We start from the raw sequence: 19,216 nt of genomic DNA on the forward strand, positions 1-19,216 counted from the left end.
TGTTGACAAGATAAGCAGTTTTCCATGACGTAAGGGGATATTGAGTGAGCACTTATTTTGCAGGATGGTGGCTCAAGTCACACTGAGTAAGTTTTTCACTCTCTTATGCCTAGAGTTTTACTAATCACAGGAGTCTAAGTTGAGAAAACATACATATACATCAGAAAAATCTATCTAAGGGATAAAGGTGGACGAGAACTTGATAAGTAACTTCTTCGGCATCCTCTCTTTCCTGACCTATCTAAAGTGTGTTCTCTGTCACAGGAGAAAACCTTCACACCAGCCCTGGATCCTGTGATGACTCATGTGTGGATCTTTCCAGCTCTTCCTTTCAGCTGTTTTTCATGGTGTGCTTATGACGATTTCTGACGTTATATTCTAACCTTTAGTGTTCCTTTTCGTGTAGGAAACCTATGAGAATATCCCAGGCCAGTCAAAGATCACGTTCCTCTTACAAGCCATCAGAAATACAGCAGCTGCTGAGGAGGTACTACTCTTGTGCTTGAGATTATGACAGTCTTACTAAACGAGTTGGATATTAGATGGTGGTCAGAGTGGGTAATGAGAACTGCTGTATACCGCATAGACATTACCAGAACTTTGAACTCATTTCTTTGCCAACAGTTCTTTGGAGATACCATTTTTTTGAAGTACTCTGTCAAAGAATGAGAGTTGTTGGGTTTTTTTAACTTTTTCTTTTTTTTATTTAATGGAGGTACTGGGGATTAAACCCAGGACCTCATGCAAGCTCAGCACACACTCTACCGCTGAGCTGTTACCACCTGCCTTCTGCCCCAGCTCCACAAATTTCTTTTTTTCCATGTAAGGTGATGTATCCAAAATATTTTTTAAATAAATGATATTTAAATAATTACATAAAATTATTAAATTTAAGTGATATCTGTAACTAAAATTTTTTTTCCTTTTAACAGTTCATTCTGAAGGAGGAAATTTAATTCATTCATTGTCTTAGTGTGTTGCCAAGTGATTCTGAAAAGATACTTTTTGTCTTTAAAATTTTTATGCTTATAGCTATCTCTAGTTGAAGAATATGTGCAAAAGATGTATAAGGACAAAGACATGCTTTGTTAGAGTTCTTTAAAAATCATAGTTTGGGGGAGGGATAAATGGAGGTTTGGGATTTGTAGGTGCTAACTACAATATATGAAATAGATAAACAAGGCCCTACTGTATAGCACAGGAAACTGTATTCAATACTTTAGCATGACCTATAATGAAAAAGAATTTGAGAAGGTATATATATACACATATATATATATAATATATATAACTGAATCACTATGCTGTATACCAGAAATTAACACAACATTGTAAATCGACTATACTTCAATTTTTTTAAAATCATGGTTGTTAGCAGATGACCTACTTGCTGTACTTGATTCAAATTCATAGTCTGTTACTGCTTTTCTGTGCATTTAGCAACTAAGTTTATCTTCTTGGAAAGTAATATCCTTGTATATGTTTTATGATAAGTGAATATCCTCTGGTTTGGAAAAGATGTCATAATAACCCAAGTTTAGAAAACTTACCCACCTATGAAACATTGCATTTAGAATTTGGTGAACTATATGTAAAATACTTACATTAACACGTGATGGAACTGAAGTCATGCTAACCTTGTACATGGTATTACACCTGACTTCTTGTAGTCATTCAGTTTAAATTAAATTGGCAATTTAGTGTTCTCTGATAACACTTAGAAAACACTATAAAAATACCCCAGTTCTTTAAAGCGGAACAAAAGGCTTTTTTTTTTCACCTTTGTGACATACTTTTTCTTTAATTCAAAATAAATGATAAATATGGAAAACAAACATAGAAGGAAAGTTGTCTCTAAAAATAGTAGGCTGTTTTAATTCTTGAAGATTGATGCGTGTTAGCTGCAAAACAAATCTTAAAACCAAGAATAAAATTGTTGAATTTTATTTTTAAAAACCTGTATTAAACCCTATTTAAATCTTGCTTTGAGTTAGGAATTGGGTGATTATGAATAGCCTCAGCATCTTGGTTGTGGCTTCATAGTTCAGTGTATGTGTGAGAAGAATTGTACAAATTTTAAACACAGTTAGGATTTTAACACCTTTGAATCCTTTCTAGAGCATACATTAATTTTTCTTTAAAGTTTGTTGTCTGTCAGAAGTGATTCAGATAAAAAAGTTTTCTCAGAAGTAAATGGAGGGAAAAGATGGCAAATTTTATTTGTATAGCTTAACTTATTTTGTTGTTAGCCATAGTCCCAAACTAATTGTGATCAAGAGTACATGCAGTCCAGAAAAAAAGAATGTGAAAAATTGGGTTTAGTATTTTCAATGGCTTATTGACTTAATATGATAAAATTTTAGAATGGCATTTGTCTCAGCTTTTCTTTTGGTAATCTGAAGGAATATTATACAGAAAATGCCAAATTTAAATACATTTTACATATTTGAAAATGGAGTATATACACACAGAGATTAGTTAGTACTTTTTAGGTTTTGGGAACTTGTAGTGATCGTTTACATGAATGAAGTGTAAAGATAAATGGATGTGATAGCATATTATCCAAGAGGTTAATGAAAGGGTGATGCTATAGTAAGACAGACCAGGCTGGGAGCATAAGATTGGATAGGAAAGGCACTTCATCTACTGGAATGAGAGCCAGATAGAAAAGGAAGAAAAGAGCATTGTAGAGTTCATGATTTATATTAAGATTTATTTTTCTCCAAAGAATATGTTTAAAATAGGAATTAAAGACAGGTTTATCATTGCTAAGGTACATCTTTGTATTCGAGATCTAATATGTTGAGGGCTTTTCCTCAGCTATAGACAGAAATAGCCTTTGTGTGGCATTTTCTGTACAACAGACCAACGTGATTGGAAAGAGTTTTATGTATTTTACCTATTTTTTTTTAAACCCTAACAAAGTGCTTTTGAAATGAATTGTAAAAATAGAATGTTGAAATACATCAATGGCAGAGTGAATGTAGTTTGTTGGAAATTTTTTCTCCAGTAAGACACCAAGTTATTAACTGTGTTATCTATTTATAGGCTAGACAAATGGCTGCCGTTCTCCTAAGACGTCTTTTGTCCTCTGCATTTGATGAAGTCTATCCAACTCTTCCTTCTGATGTTCAGACTGCCATCAAGAGTGAGCTACTAATGATTATTCAAATGGAAACACAGTCTAGCATGAGGAAAAAAATCTGTGATATCGCTGCAGAGCTGGCCAGGAATTTAATAGGTATGGATGCATTATGCATAATGCATTTGTCATTGTGTTACAGAAGAAAATGAGTATACGTATCTGGTTTTTTTCAGTGAAATCTTGGAAGAAGACTCACAAGTACTTGGGTACCATTCATTCTGTTCAAAACCAGAGTGATTATGAATTCTGCATTTAAAGCCAAAGTTGACAGATTGTTGTGAAATGTAGATATGATACTTACCTATTGATCTTCAAAACATCCCTGTGGAGAAGTAATTTCCTATTTTACTTGAAAACTGTCAGTTTTATTTTCCCCTTAATCTGTAAAGTTTTGAAAGCATAGTCTAAATTATAAACTTGCTGATAGAAGTAGACATCAGTGGACTCCAGGTGCTTTTTGGCTGTTATATTTGTGTGTTTATAAATTAAGCACATATGCTTATCATACTATGTACATTATTAAATACCCAAAAATATTTTTAAAGGATAAGGCAAATGAAAACATTTAAAAATGTGTTTTATCAACAGCTGAAATTCTTTTTGGTCACACTAAAAATAATATAGTTGGCTATACTTTGTTTTTTTTTCACAGATTCATGCGTGTGGTTTTAAACTTGGTTCATTTAGGTGGCATTATAAGGTTGAAAGAATACTTCTCTAAGATAAGGCTAAATGGAGGAATATTGTTGGTTGTGCATATTAGTAAATTATGACACTAATGTTTTAATCTCAGCTACCAGTAATGCAGATTTCTTGTTCAATTCACCTTACTGATACATCCAATTCTTAAAAATTAATAGGAAATGTGTTAAATTTTTATATTTTAAATAAGTTCAAAACCCACAGAAACTTGAATTTTTTAAATAGCATGGAAAGTTCTATTTTCAAGTTTTTTAAGTGTACAAATAGGAATTTTTATAGATTATATCATTCCTAACTCAAAATAACTTAATAATGGCAACTTTTCCAAAATATTTCCAAGTGCTCCCTCCATAAATTTTTTTTAAGCAGCTATTTTATCCCCTCTTAAAGCATCATCCTTAGTTTGAAGGGACAAATTAGGGCATTTTTTTCCTAATGTCAGCACACTTATCATTTCAGAGAAGTTGAGCAAATATGAGGGAAATTTTTTTTTAGTGCGAACATCTGTAATTTCTATAATTCTTAAGTTCTGATGGTATAACCAGTGTGTCTGTTAACTGGTACGGTGGATTTTTGTGGTTGTTCATTTTTGTTGTACAAAGTATTAGAAAAATTCTGTTTTAAAATCTTGTTGAACACCTTGATAACATTCTCTAGCACTTAAAACTGCAGACTGTGAGCACTGCTACAGGGTTCCCATTCTCTAGTTTACAAGTAATAATTTGGTTCAAGGCTTGTTTTTAAATATTAGCTTTGCTTATTTTTTAAAATCCTTAATTAACAATAGTATGTATGAAAGAGTCAGGCAGTCAGATAGTCAAAGTGTGTTGCCTTTTCTCCAAAACTCCTTAGAAGTAGCCGCCACTATTATCTGTGCTTATGTAACCCAGGTACCCACAATTGCTTTTTACTAGATTATAATACCATAGTATGGTTAAAGGTCCTAATTCTATTGGAGTTTTTATAAAAACATAGAGCAAGTGACACTTTCTACAGCCAAATATTTTGAATGAGGTTTATGAAATGGAAGGAGCCACCCTTAATACTTTGAAATTTTGATTGACACACTTTATGCCTGAATTTCTTTACTTTTAGATGAGGATGGCAACAACCAATGGCCTGAAGGCTTGAAGTTCCTTTTTGATTCTGTCAGCTCTCAAAATATGGGACTGCGGGAAGCTGCCCTTCATATTTTCTGGTATATACATAGATTTGATTTTTTTGGAAAAATTTAATATTATGAATGCCCAAAGGACATTTTAATTGATTGTTTTAGTCTAGCTTAACGTTTTAGACTTAATGCCTTTAGATGAGCTTTGTATTTGTATTGGAAGCAAAATTGAAAAGAACAAACCTTTTCATTTTACATTATGAACAAGGATTCTCTGAAGTTTTCTTTCCTTTTGTCTTTTATGATTCTGAAAACATTTCTGGAATAGTTTCTCCTTTAGGAGATTGACATAGTACCAAATGTAGCTTTCAGACAACTGCTTTAGTAATGACATCTGGAAGAAGAGAAGGAAAATGCTGGTGAATCCCGACTGTTCTCTGGGTCTTCTGTGACCAAGCTTTATGAAAACAAAATATTTTAATAAACTCAGAATGCTCTAAATTTAGGATGAAATGATTTCTGCATTAAAGAAATTGGGGGCTCACTGTATTGTTCAGTTTTACTACATTTAAAATAATATACAGTTGGATTTATAACTTTTCAACATCATATACATATTTTTTAAATGAGATATACCTTGAACATCAAAAGAAGACAAGGGTAGATATCATGCCATTTTCGACTTTAGTTGTCAGATGTATCTTGTTTATATTGATAGCCCAAATTGGAAAATTAATTTAAAGTATTCAGTTTAATTGTTTCCAAATTTAAAGTAGAGCAGAACTTGGACTACTTGGATTACCAAGATTGGGAGCAAATTGTGAACACGGTTATTACAGTTACCATCTGAAACCCTGTGGTGACTCTTGTTCCATCCTGCACCTCAGGTCAGCTCCCCACGGAAACAGAGAGAAGGATAAAGCTGAGGGCTGGGATGGGTGGGCACCTGGGTAACCTCTAGTCTCAGGTGGATCCTCTCCACTACGTTTCTGTTCACCTGACCCCAAAAGAGGATTGCTTGAACGATGGGTAGATGATATTCAGTCTTAAGGATTAACGTACACTTTTGAGTCAGGTGGACGTTTAATTAGATGTTCTAGCTGACACCGTGGTAAGGTATAACGTAGTTTTTAAAGGATGCTTCGGATCATTTTTTTAGGAACTTTCCTGGAATTTTTGGGAATCAACAGCAGCACTATTTAGACGTCATCAAACGGATGTTAGTTCAGTGTATGCAAGATCAGGAGCATCCATCGGTAAATAATTTCAACTCCATTAATTTAACACCTGATTTAATATAGCATCTAACTTGTGGAGAGAAATCTATGTATTTGGAGATTGTCTTTACTTTTATACTTCAAAATATAAATACTAATTTTGCTGATAAAGAAAAATTTCATCTTAAGTAAAAAAACTTGAACTTGAATCCATCAAAAATTTCTCATGTTAGGCATTTTTACTCTATTTTAGATCAGGACATTATCTGCTAGAGCTACCGCTGCATTTATACTTGCAAACGAGCATAATGTTGCTCTGTTCAAACATTTTGCAGACTTGTTACCTGGATTCTTACAGGTAAGAAAACAGTTCAAACTGGGTGATATAATTATATCCTTGTTGGTTTTCTGTTGCTTAAATTCTCATCATAGTTTTGTAATGCATCCATTTATTCAGTGAATATTTGTTGGCTGCTGTGTGCTGGCTGAGTATTGAGCAGTGATCAAAACATGCAAATCTGTCCCCACTTAGCTTACATCTTTTGCCTTCGGTAGACCTTCAGTCTCTTAGTTTCGAGTTTCTTCTGTAAGGCAAATGATATAAGGAATTTATGCTTATTATTGAATATATAATCACATAGGTTATTTCTGTTAAAACAACCAAAGAGCCTGTGAAATATAAAGCCCATTCTACATAAGGAGAAACTAGGGAGGAGAGAATAAGAAACTTGCCCAAGGTCACAGTGTTGGTAAGTGGTGGAATCAAGTGTGGTTCAAGCCCAAATTGGACTGCAGTCCTTACTCTTAAATACAGGGCTTGTAACAGTTTGTATTATAAAGCTGATGGTTAATTAATATTATTGGATCCCAAGGATAAGTTATTTTAAGAAACCGTCTGCCTCAGTCAGAATGTAAAATAAGCTTGAATGAGTTAGAGCAGTTATTCTCAACCTTGTCAGACCTCAAACCCCCTCTTAGAACAAGTATTTTATAACTTTCCATTACTCTATCTGAAAATGAAATTCATAGGTAACAACTCTTGTACAGGCACACGTTTTAAAAATATCAATATATGGCCCTAAGTTAATAGAAAGAAGAGATAGAAAGTAAGGTCTGATAAAGTGGCATGCTTTTCCATGTGTCAACGCTGTGGCCTTACTGCAACGAAAACATAGTAGACTGGGTGGTTCTAAGTGATGTATGTGAATGCGATAGCTAAAATTGTGGACTGATACAGAGGTATCATTAACAATTCGGACACCATGATTTCTGTTACTGTTGGTGATTTGAACTGGTGATTTTTAGAAATGGTAAAGTTCTGGACAAAACAAAATGTGTGTTCATTCTAAATTTAGAGAATATTTACATTTCGAGGGGAAAACATCCTGGTGCATTAAAACCAGGCAAAAAATAATTTGTGAGCTAGGTTCTAGGTTCAGATCATTATAAATGAGCTTTTCATTTATGTGTCTGACATTTATAATCATGTAAAAGGCATGTTAAGGTCGGGTGAGTTCCTCGTAAACGTTTGTATCACAGATGTAGGACATGCGGTACCCCTGGCCTTTGCATTTCCTCAATCTTGTGATAACCAAGAAATACCTCTTGGGAGAAATGGTGCCCCTGTTGGGGACTAGGTTAGAGAGGATTTCAAAGGAGCTAAAACCAAGGTTCATATGTGATAAGAGTTATTACTGCGACTTAGTAGAAACTTTTTTCCCCATACAGTTAAATTAAAGAGATAGTGAATAGGTCAGTGACAAAACATTAATTGATGACACATTCTGTTGTTTTAGTAGTTGAGTTACTATTTAAGTCTAATTTCAGATTTTCTTCCTCTGAATTTAAAGTTAAAATGTTGGCCAGAACTTCTAGGAGTCATGACTCTGAAATAGGCAAGGTAGCTACAAAAAGCACACTTAAATACCACAATGACCAAACTTGACATCAAAGGAGAAATAAATCGGGTAATATTGGACACTTGAAATGTATCATAGGATCTGATATTTACTGTATGTATGAAAAAGACTAGGATATATGGACTTTCTTGTTAATAATGTGTCCATGTTGGTTCATCGATTATACCAAATATGCCACAATGATGAGAGATGTTGAAGGTAGAGTATATATGTGTGGGTGGGGAGGGCTATGTGCAAACTCATACTTCCTGCTCAATTCTGCTGTGAACCTGAAACTGCTCTAAAAAAATAAAAGTATTAATTTTTTTAAAATTGTGATATATTCACAAAATAGCATACAATTCAGCAGTAAGTAAATAAGTTACTGATAAAATAAAAAAAGAAAAAGGCTAGGATATGGATACTAGAAGGACAGAGAAAAAGAGATTCCTCTGGTTATGAAAAGAATTCTTTACCAGTCTTAAGTTTTGTTGTGACGGTTATAGTGTTAACACTGATTTTAATTTTGACCTAGGTTTAAATCTTTATTTTGTATGTTTCTAGTTAACATTAGACAAAAAGAAGATATATAAGTGGTTATAGGTAGAACATTTGCATCATGTAGATTGCATGCTATTATTTAGTAAAAAATGAAACTCTAATTTCTCTGTTGTCTGCCTCTTAATGTTTTAGCTAATGAAGTGTCATAAAGTGACTCTTGAACACAAATCTTAGTTTTTTACTTCACCTTTTCTAGGCTGTAAATGACTCATGCTACCAGAATGACGATTCAGTCCTTAAGTCCCTTGTTGAGATTGCAGACACTGTGCCAAAGTATTTGCGTCCTCATTTGGAAGCTACTTTACAGCTGAGTCTAAAGGTAAATTAAAACCTTCAGTAAATGTTGTTTTTTTTTCAGTGAATAACCTCCTAAATGTATACAAATATGTCTTTCTTTGTAGTTGTGTGGAGACACTAGTCTCAACAATATGCAGCGCCAGCTTGCCCTTGAAGTGATTGTGACCCTCTCTGAGACTGCAGCTGCTATGTTAAGAAAACATACCAATATTGTTGCACAGACTAGTAAGTCAAAAGTCTTTACATAGTTGACGTTAAGGTGGCAAAATTGTTGGGTAAATTTGCTGAGAGTTGTGTAAGTTCACAGATATGTTGGTAGAATGAATGTCCTTTCAAAGTCAGGTGAATCTAGGGAAAATACACGTATATACACTTAACTGTATGGACCCAATCTGATGGCCGTGCTACAGCACCTTGAAGCCTCATAATAGCAGGCATGACTTCTAATACTTGGAAATAAACCAAAAGATTTATAAGAATTCCATGGAGGACACATTGAAAGACTAATAGAAGAACCAAATATCAGTATTCTTCAGATTAGTCTAAAAATTCAATATAATTTCAACCAGAATCACAGTAGAGTTGGTCATGATAAGATTGATTCTAAAATTCATGTGAAAGAACGTAGGACCTGGAGCAGCCAAGACAATTTTGTTGAATAGGGTACAGATCTTGCCTACCAACTATGAAAATTTAGAGTTTATTGATGTTGCAGGTATAGACAGATGGATAGAATGAAACAGAAGGGTCCAGGAGCAGACTTCCCTCAACGGAAATAAAGTGGTCTTAGTATTTGAAAAGATAATTCATCAAAGGTCACTGAAAGAAATGATTATTTCTATGGGAAAAATATAGCCCAACCACAAATATCCTAAGAAACCCAATTTTCAGTTAATTAAACATGAAATAATACAGATACATTTTGTAAGTAAACCTTAATAGGACGTGATTTTTTTTTTAAGACTGAGTCAAAATCCACAGATGCAAACATTACTAAATTTGTACTAAAATAATTTTTTGACCTATCAAATACACAATAAGTGAAATTAAAAGGTAAGCCACAACCTGGGAAAAAATTAGTTGCAGTGCACACAGTCAACAAAGTTTTGATATTCAGAAAGTAGATAGAGGCTGAGAACAGGAAACTTGCAAAAGAGAAATCTGAAATAGCTAATGAACACTGTTCAGTCTCAGTAAAAACCAATTGTAAATAATTATCAAATACCAGTTGTCAGAAAGTTGGACAGTGTCAAGCATTGAAGGGTGTGGAGCAGAGAGGATTCCCAAGACCACGTCACATCTCGTGAAATAAGACCGGCCTCTAGGAATCAAGTTTATGCCACCACCATGGGGAGCACTGCAGTAGGTTTTAGTAATTTTAAAGGTACTTGAAATAATTTCCTGCCCTGAATTGACACTTGTCAAGGTGATGTGTATAAGAATCTCATCAAAGTGCAAGTTGTAATAGGAAGAAAATTGGGAACAACCGAAACGTCCATCTACAAGAGAGTGTGTTTATACAGTGAAATGCTGTGAAGTAATTCTAGTGAAATCCGTGTGTATTGAGAAAAGCAAATTGCTGAAGGATATATATAGTTTGATACCATTGATTATATAAAAATCAAATCTTGAGGTAGTACTACATTTTGTTTATGGATAGAGAAATCCCGCAGTTCAAACATGGGAACAGTTTGGTAATGAGAAACATTGATTTTATTATGGTGCTTGCTTCTCACGAGGGAGGAAGAGGATGCAATAGGATTTGGGAAATTTGACTCTCATCCTTAATGTTCTTTCTTTAAAAGAACAAAATCTAAATGCAGTGTGGAAAAAATTTTTTTTAACAATCCAGATTTTGGAGGCACAGGCAAATAATTTTTTTGTTTTACTCTTAGAGGCAAAGTAAATCCTTCATTTTTTACTTATTAAAATTCTTAATAGTAAATGATGTTATTGACAAAATTTGAAAGTCAGGGATGAAATAATTGTTTACTTTAGTTCCTCAGATGTTAGCAATGATGGTTGACCTTGAAGAGGATGAGGACTGGGCAAATGCAGATGAACTAGAAGATGACGATTTTGACAGGTAATCATACACACCAGATACCACGTGGAGGCTCTTTGACGGAATAGAGCAAGTTCAGGTGGTGGTGAGAGTGGAGAGTTATAAGGCCTGTCTCTTCCCCACTGTGTTCTGTAAATCTGAAGATAAACGTCTAAGTTTGGAATATAGGACATTTAGGCTTCCCCTGTTGTATGTTTTTCTGTACCACATTTTATAAATACTTACTTTTAATAAAGTAGCTATCTTTTCTACTCATCTCACTCTAACTTTTCTTGAAGAATTTTTTGAGTGTCTTCTAAAATATGTATAATGCAGCTTTTTTTGTGATAAATACATTTATATGCATAGACCTTAACTTAGAATAGTTGTTTCAGCAAATTCCCTGAATTTTCCTCATATAATGCAATGTAAGTTCGGCTAGGGAGGAAACAGTAATGCTGAGATCTGTACACTGGGTAACAGTTAGCACTGACATTATTGTTTTACTTTTTCAACTTAGTAGACTCCTGTAAATAGATTCCTATGGAAAAGTCAACCAAGATCTATATTCACTGTGAAATAGTGATAATGGCCCCTTACATGTGTATGAAACACAGCACTTCAGAACTGTTATTTTAATTGATTCTTTCAGTAGTCCTAAAGGTATATTATCATAGTATAGATGCAGAAATGGAAAGGGAGGATTGAGTGTTTGTCCAGGATTGCATAGCCAGTTAGTAGACCTGGTCTTAATACAATTTCTCTTACTCTTCCCACTGCATTATACTACCTTACCTCCTTTCCTTAGAAAGAACTGAAATTATTTCCCTGAAAGACTGGTAGTCGGAATAAACTACTATAACAGATATTAGATACAATTATAAAGACATTTGATTTACAGAATATATGGTCTATTTTTGAAGCTTAATCCTATTATTGAAAATGACTGACTTCCAGCCTAAATACTGTCTTGAAGTATGTGAAAGTAATCCTTCACTGGAAATCACTCAGTAGGGCTGAAGAGAAGACTGGGCTCAGATCAGGTTTCCTTTCCCTGGTTCACTTATTATAATGTGCTACCTGGCTTTTCATTTGCCCTATGAAAGGCACCTTGATTTATATGATCTATGAAACTATTTTTTCTGGACTTGATGAATAAGATTTTATCTGTGAGTAAATAGGCCATAACTATGTTCTCAAGATCAGTTTAAGTCTAAGAACCTGTTCTAGAAGTCATAGTTTAATCTTTTTTTCCTTGCCTTTACAGAACAGATAAAGAGTATGCACATGACAAACTCACTGTTAATCTTGCAGTTCTAAAACAATACATGTGCAAAGGCTTTTATGCCCAGATTTCTTCAGTTTTCAGTAAAAAAGCTAGAATTGAGTTTGACCTGTGCATAATTTTTTGCAGTGCATTTTTCGCCCCTTCAAGATGAGTAAGCCCACAGCGAGGAGAAACTCTTACTCAGGCTCAGCACCCTTGTCAGTTTTCTCTGTTCTGTCTATGGAGAAGTTTGAAGAATATGTTTCTAGGAAATGAGATACCTAAGGCTCTCCTAAACACTCTGCTAATCCCTCTGAGTCTTGAAAGTGTCAAAAGCTAAGTTTTAACCGGGGTGGGGGGGAGTCTTGAAAAATCAGATTGAGACATAAGACTTTTAAACCATGGTGAAGCGTAACAAAAATTTTATCCCCCACCTCCTGCCTTTTTTTAACCCACGTATTGACTACATACATTAGAAAGACTGCTTCAATTATTCTTTTAGTCCTAATTTAACAGCATGTTTAGAAATACTGTCTGTGCTGTATACTATTCTTGTGTGTTTTGCATATGTCACATACGCTGTTCTGTTGTGTGTAGCAATGCGGTTGCTGGTGAGAGTGCTTTAGACCGAATGGCTTGCGGACTTGGTGGAAAGCTTGTCCTGCCGATGATCAAGGAACACATTATGCAGATGCTTCAGAATCGTAAGCTGTTATCCCTTTCAAATGTTAGAATAGTGGAGTGTGGTTTTCCCAGTCTTACACTCTTAACAAATCTTGGGTTGTGTCTAAAAGTTAATCTTTGCCTTTTTATATTCTATGCTCAATCTAATTCTCATATTGATAAAATTCTATTTAGTCATCTTTAGAACCATCCAGCCTTGGGCTGAAGAATATTTTTTCCTCAGTACTGCAGATCTTATTCAATTCTCCCTCCCCAGAATTGGCTTCAGGAAAAAATTATAAATTCTAAGGAAAATGTCAGATTTACTCCCTAGCCAGAAATATCTAAATTTGAATTTAAATAAGGCATCATTATTTGAATGTTTATGAAATAGTAGCATATTTGATTCATACAGTCTTTCTTCATCTAGTATCTTTTATTTTTAAAAAATAGCTAGTATAATCAGAAGAGAAGCCGCTTCTGTATTTCTTTTTTATATTCCTAACAAATATTTGGTCATTTGTTAGCCTTGTACCTATAATATATATCAATACCAAAAATTGTTGTTGTTTACATGTTTTATTTTTGTCTTATTAATTACAATTAATGTGCTTGACATTTTTTAAAAGTTCAAATACAGAAATGGATAACCTAAAAGTCCCATAACTTAGATTGAGGTAGCCACTGTTAACAGTGCTCTAAGACTTTTCTCTGACCTCATTTACACATATATGCAGTTCTTTAAAGTGGAAATGTGGCATACAGACACCATGCTTATCTTAATCTTTTGCTCCACAGTATATCCTGTCACCACACAATAGTCTCCCTTATTTAACAGCCACATGGCATCCCACAGTTCCCCATTAAATCTTAATATATTGCTTTATTGATAACAGATAATGCTACTGCATACATTCTTCTGTAGAAATCCTGGCTTGTATGAACGTTTGTATCTGTTGCATCATTACACAGACATACTTGAGGGTCAGACCACTGATTTAGGATCTTAAAGTAGTGAAACGGAGTAACGGTATCAGCTTCACATGAAAGTGAATTATTGAGAACTCCAGCCCTTATGTTTTTACCTAGCTCCTTTTACTCTCTAAGATTCTTGTTTATCTTAAAAGGGCATGATCTAAAACCATTATCCCTTTTTAGTGCTGTGATTTTATATCTGAGTCTTGAATAATAGTCTCCCCTTTCTTTTACTCCCTAAATTTTTTGAATTTTCCTTTTTTTTAACCCAGAGGGATAGTGACAGTATCACAGATTGCTCAGCCTATAAGAGCTATTTGACAGAATCTAGCTTTAGACATTTTTAAGGTGAAGAAAGTAAAGCCCCAAGACAAAAGGTTGCCCAGGTCACCCAGCTATCAAGTGTTTCTCCATTGATTTATGCCTCTCTTCAGATATGCTGTGGTTTTGTGCTTATGATTTATAGTTAAAGAATTTGACTTTTAGGTTCCTGCTACAACTTAATAGCTGGTTGTAGAAGGTTTCACATCTATGGTAATGGACTCTTAATAAAGATACATTATTGCTGAATGTTAGACTTCGAGCAAGTCTGAGCCTTTGTTTCCTTGTCTATTAGAACAGAAAAAGGAAAGTGATGCTTGTCCTCCACCCAGGGTTGGAGTTAGGATCCAAGGGTGTATTTAATACTTAATGTGAAATGAACTTTAAAAATGACAAACAGTACATATTTTCTAGTAACTTATCATATTCCACTCTACTTTAAAAATAGTTTTATTATTTGTTTCTTTAAATAATAAACAGCAAATGACAAATGCTGGAGAGGCTGTGGAGAAAGGGGAACCCTCCTACACTGCTGGTGGGAATGCAGTTTGGTGCAGCCACTGTGGAAAACAGTGTGGAGATTCCTCAAAAGACTAGGAATAGACTTACCATATGACCCAGGAATCCCACTCCTGGGCTTGTATCCAGAAGGAAATCTACTTCAGGATGACACCTGCACCCCAATGTTCATAGCAGCACTATTTACAATAGCCAAAACATGGAAACAGCCTAAATGTCCATCAACAGGTGACTGGATAAAGAAGAGGTGGTATATTTATACAATGGAATACTACTCAGCCATAAAAACCGACAACATAATGCCATTTGCAGCAACATGGATGCTCCTAGAGAATGTCATTCTAAGTGAAGTAAGCCAGAAAGAGAAAGAAAAATACCGTATGAGATCGCTCATATGTGGAATCTGAAAAACAAAAACAAAAACAAACAAAAACAAAGCATAAATACAAGACAGAAATAGACTCATGGACAGAGAATACAGACTTGTGGTTACCGGGGGGGGGGGGGGGTAGAGGGTGGGAAGGGATAGACTGGGATTTCAAAATTGTAGAATAGATAAACAAGATTACACTGTATAGCACAGGGAAATATACACAAAATGTTTTGATAAATCACAGAAAAAAATGTGACTGTGTATATGTCCATGAATGACTGAAAAATTGTGCTGAACACTGGAATTTGACACAACATTGTAAAATGATTATAAATCAATAAAAAATGTAAAAAAAAATAATAAACAGCAATTTTTTTAAATCTTAAATGTAGAAGGAGGAAAATCATTTTCAAACCCCAGTACCATCCCATCACATTTGCTGGACATACTGCCAGGAACTCTGCACATTGAAAATATATGAGACACAACTTTTTTTAAATCTCTGAACCAAATATAGACACCTTTCTATTTCAGTATTTTGAATTAATAAGTCCAGTATGCAAAGATGAGTGTCAGATACTGGTTTCCTAGGATTATTATTTCTCAGTTAGGAAATTTTGGCTTAATGTATATTGAGTAATTGAAACACATTTTAAATACATATATGATGTTATTATAAATAATAATAAAGCTTTAGTATTTAATAGGAAAAGTAGAATTTTTCAGAGGAAATTAATTCATTTTTACATGAGTTTTGTACTCTCCCCAAAGGGAAAAATTAAATCTGATAATCTAATGGAGGGTTTTTTTTACAGCTCAGTTAACCCTTATACCAGCAGTTCTCAAAACTTTCTAGTCTCAGGACTCCTTTACACTTAAAAATTACTGAGGATCCCAGAGTGTTTTTGTTTATGTGGGTTTTATCAATGTTTGCTGTTGTAGAAATTAAAACCAGTATATTAAATATTCATTTAAAAATAACAATAGTAAAACCATTACATGTTAATAGAAAAAGCATTTTTCAAAAATGTCTTTTTTTTCCATTTTTATAAATATCTTAGATTTAGCTGAATTCTTGTGTCTGCTTCTGCATTCATTCTCTTGAGATTTCACACATGTTGTAATTCTTAGAACACTCTAGTGTACCCTCAGAATGAGTGTGAAAGAATAATATTATTAGGAGAATAATTTAAACTTCTGGATTCCCTGAATGAATCTCAGGGAATCCCAGGGTTCTTGAGCCTCACTTTGAGAATCAGTGCTGTACACAGATTCCAGCTTGTTATATTTGTGTATCTTATATTGTTGCACAAGGAATTTGAACCAGCCTAAAGGGAATAATAAGATAGTCAACATAAATATTTAGAAATGAGAGGCAGGGAAATTATAGAGTAGAGCAGTCCAGTAAAATAAACAGCACTTAGCTAATATTCTGTTACTTAAATCTAGACAGCCGTTATTCACATTAGAATGCAAGTAAGATTCATTCCTGTTATTAAATAAAAATTCTTCAACAGCAGCATCTTTCTCTTTGGCTTTTTTTCTTTCTAAAGAAATGTGACCATGGAGATCGTTAAATCTCTATTCGGTAAACAAGTGTGTGACACAGAAAACCCACGTATTTATTGCTTATAGTAAGTGTTAGGGGGAACATCTCTTATTTTAGGTGGTTGATATAAGTACTGATAAGCTGTTTGCTTCCATGTGGCCTTCTAATTTTTGGTGTAGAAATGCTCTTGTGACATAACCACTGTGACAATGAAGTAATCCAGTCAGGTACTTTTTCTATTTTTCTAATTAACAAACATACCTAAAAGTATTTTGTTTTTTTCCAAATGAGGAGACCCTGCCTACCAGAAGGACATGGCTGTAGTATCTAATTGCTCTTCTTTCCTGTGTGACTCTCTCTGCAGCTGACTGGAAGTATCGGCATGCAGGATTAATGGCCTTATCCGCCATTGGGGAAGGATGCCACCAGCAAATGGAGGGAATTCTAAATGAGATAGTAAATTTCGTTTTGCTTTTTCTTCAGGATCCTGTAAGTACTGTAAAGATTCGATTCGCGTTATTGTCATAGTTTCACAAGGGACCCCATTGCCTTTACTAATACGAAGGCACCTCTTCCAGCATCCCAGAGTGAGGTTTGCAGCCTGTAATGCTGTGGGACAGATGGCTACAGATTTTGCCCCTGGTTTCCAAAAGAAATTCCACGAGAAGGTAAGTTACAAGCCTGAAGATCCTCAGGTCAAACTCTTCAAAAGAGGGGTGGCATTTCCAAATGTCTGTGTCTGCGTGCATTTCACAGGTGATCGCAGCTCTGCTGCAGACCATGGAGGACCAGGGTAATCAACGCGTGCAGGCCCACGCAGCTGCCGCCCTCATTAACTTCACTGAGGACTGTCCCAAGTCACTGCTTATTCCATATCTAGATAATCTGGTGAAACATCTGCATTCCATCATGGTCCTTAAACTTCAAGAGGTAAGTTTCAAGATCTTTAAGCTCCACTTATAGAGATTATTTAGGTTAATTTGACGGGTAAGACCTGGAGAAAGGGGGACTTTTCAGCATAGCCATAAAGAGTAGCAAGTTAAAAGAAAGATGTTCCAGGTTGTTCTAAGTAGAATAATTCAGGCTTGACCAGAGAATGGGCCGATGTTGGACTTGGGAAAGGTGGTCTAAAGGTTGGGTAAAAGCAGCATGTGAATTGCCTGGAAAACAAGGCAGGGTTATTTTTGAGCTCTTTATGTAAATTTGGAAGAATTGTTTTGTGTTCTTAACTGCTGCAAGAAATCATGATAACATGATTATAGGAAATTAGCACAGTAACAATGTGAGGCATAAACAAAAATAGGGAAGATTTAAGGCAAGACCATCATACAATCATTGTTCAGGGAGCTTAGATGGTACCTGTGGAAACTGGAGGAAAAGGTGATTCTGAGAGAGATTTCTCAGGAAGCATTAGCAATTTCTTTCTGCCTGTTTGAGTTTTAAAAGATGAAGGAAGAGAAGGAAGTAAAAAGTATTGATCATTCTTTAATCTGGGTGACAGAGAAAATGTGAAAAAGAATATCCTTTTTTCTTTAACTATCTTGAATTCCTAAGATAAGGCCTACCCATCCCAATAGAAGATGATTTATAGTTACAGCTTAAGAGGCAACCTCAAAATAAGCGAATGATGTCAGAGTAACAGCATGAGGGAGAAAAGATGCAGGTACAAAAGGCAAAGATTGAAACCCATTTTTTTGTCAAATACAAAGAAAAATATATTTCTACTATAAAATGAAATGAATAAAAAGAACATGGAAAATAAGTCTTTTTTTTTAAACTTTTGAGCAGACATAAAGTTACTGTTGAGTTACTATAAAAGCTTCTAACACTCAGTTTCTGTTCTCTAACTCATTATGAACTGGTAACAGTTCATAAACCACACCTGGCCCAGCGCTGGTCTAAAGGAGAACAGGGAGGAAGACAAGAAAGAAGGGTGTTTGAAACAAAGGATGGGTGTTCTGTGTTCAGGACAGCGAACTAAGAACACGGTACAGGAACATGAGTGTATCTGAAGACAGGCAGAGGTGGACCCAAGGTGAAGGCAGATCAGTTCGGTTAGTTGGTTAAGTCAGAAATAGATGGATCAGATGTGACTTTACTAGCAGGTTTGGGTAAAGGGCCAAAATGTGAAGGGTGGCTCTGTGTTGCCGTCCCCTCCCCTCCCCATGGGTCAGTATGTGAGACACTTAAAGACTGAAGGAAGGAGTTGCTAAGATGGTTGGCAGGGAGGGTCAAGTACGTGAGCGAGAGTTGTGCAAAGAGAGGGCAGCCATGGAAGGACGTTCCTTTGAAACCAGAGGCCAGTCATGCACTAAACACAGGTGCTGAGATGCAAAAGAAGGGATAGTTAACCTTTCAAAGGTGTGTTGGACTCATAGCACAAGGAGAAAGCTCTGGCAAGAGTGCCCAGATGACGAGGGGAATGAAGAACATCTGGAGTAGTTTACTGGGTCAGGTGTTCATCTGAATCTATGGGACTCAGAAAGTAATATTGCCAGGTGACAGCAAGGACCTACCTGCAAAAGCCCAGTAAGTATTCTAGCCAGGTCGGAGAAGAGTATAGATTTTTGGTGC

The 19,216-nt window shown here is 35.1% G+C and overlaps 1 protein-coding gene across 3 annotated transcripts in view; it reads left to right on the forward strand.

Annotated features, from left to right (window-relative positions):
• The window catches only part of IPO5 (importin 5), a 52,734-nt gene that overhangs the window by 19,850 nt on the left and 13,668 nt on the right, over positions 1-19,216 (forward strand). For all 3 annotated transcript variants that reach the window (XM_072976469.1, XM_072976470.1, XM_072976471.1), the window contains 12 exons: positions 407-487; positions 3,049-3,241; positions 4,943-5,045; positions 6,118-6,214; positions 6,429-6,533; positions 8,831-8,953; positions 9,036-9,156; positions 10,930-11,017; positions 12,840-12,946; positions 17,007-17,131; positions 17,221-17,310; positions 17,399-17,572. In XM_072976469.1, the coding sequence (XP_072832570.1) occupies positions 407-487; positions 3,049-3,241; positions 4,943-5,045; positions 6,118-6,214; positions 6,429-6,533; positions 8,831-8,953; positions 9,036-9,156; positions 10,930-11,017; positions 12,840-12,946; positions 17,007-17,131; positions 17,221-17,310; positions 17,399-17,572 (1,407 nt within the window). The remainder of the gene's footprint in view (positions 1-406; positions 488-3,048; positions 3,242-4,942; positions 5,046-6,117; positions 6,215-6,428; positions 6,534-8,830; positions 8,954-9,035; positions 9,157-10,929; positions 11,018-12,839; positions 12,947-17,006; positions 17,132-17,220; positions 17,311-17,398; positions 17,573-19,216) is intronic.

The sequence above is a fragment of the Vicugna pacos genome, chromosome 14, assembly GCF_048564905.1.
Source record: "Vicugna pacos chromosome 14, VicPac4, whole genome shotgun sequence".
Lineage (NCBI taxonomy): Eukaryota > Metazoa > Chordata > Mammalia > Artiodactyla > Camelidae > Vicugna > Vicugna pacos.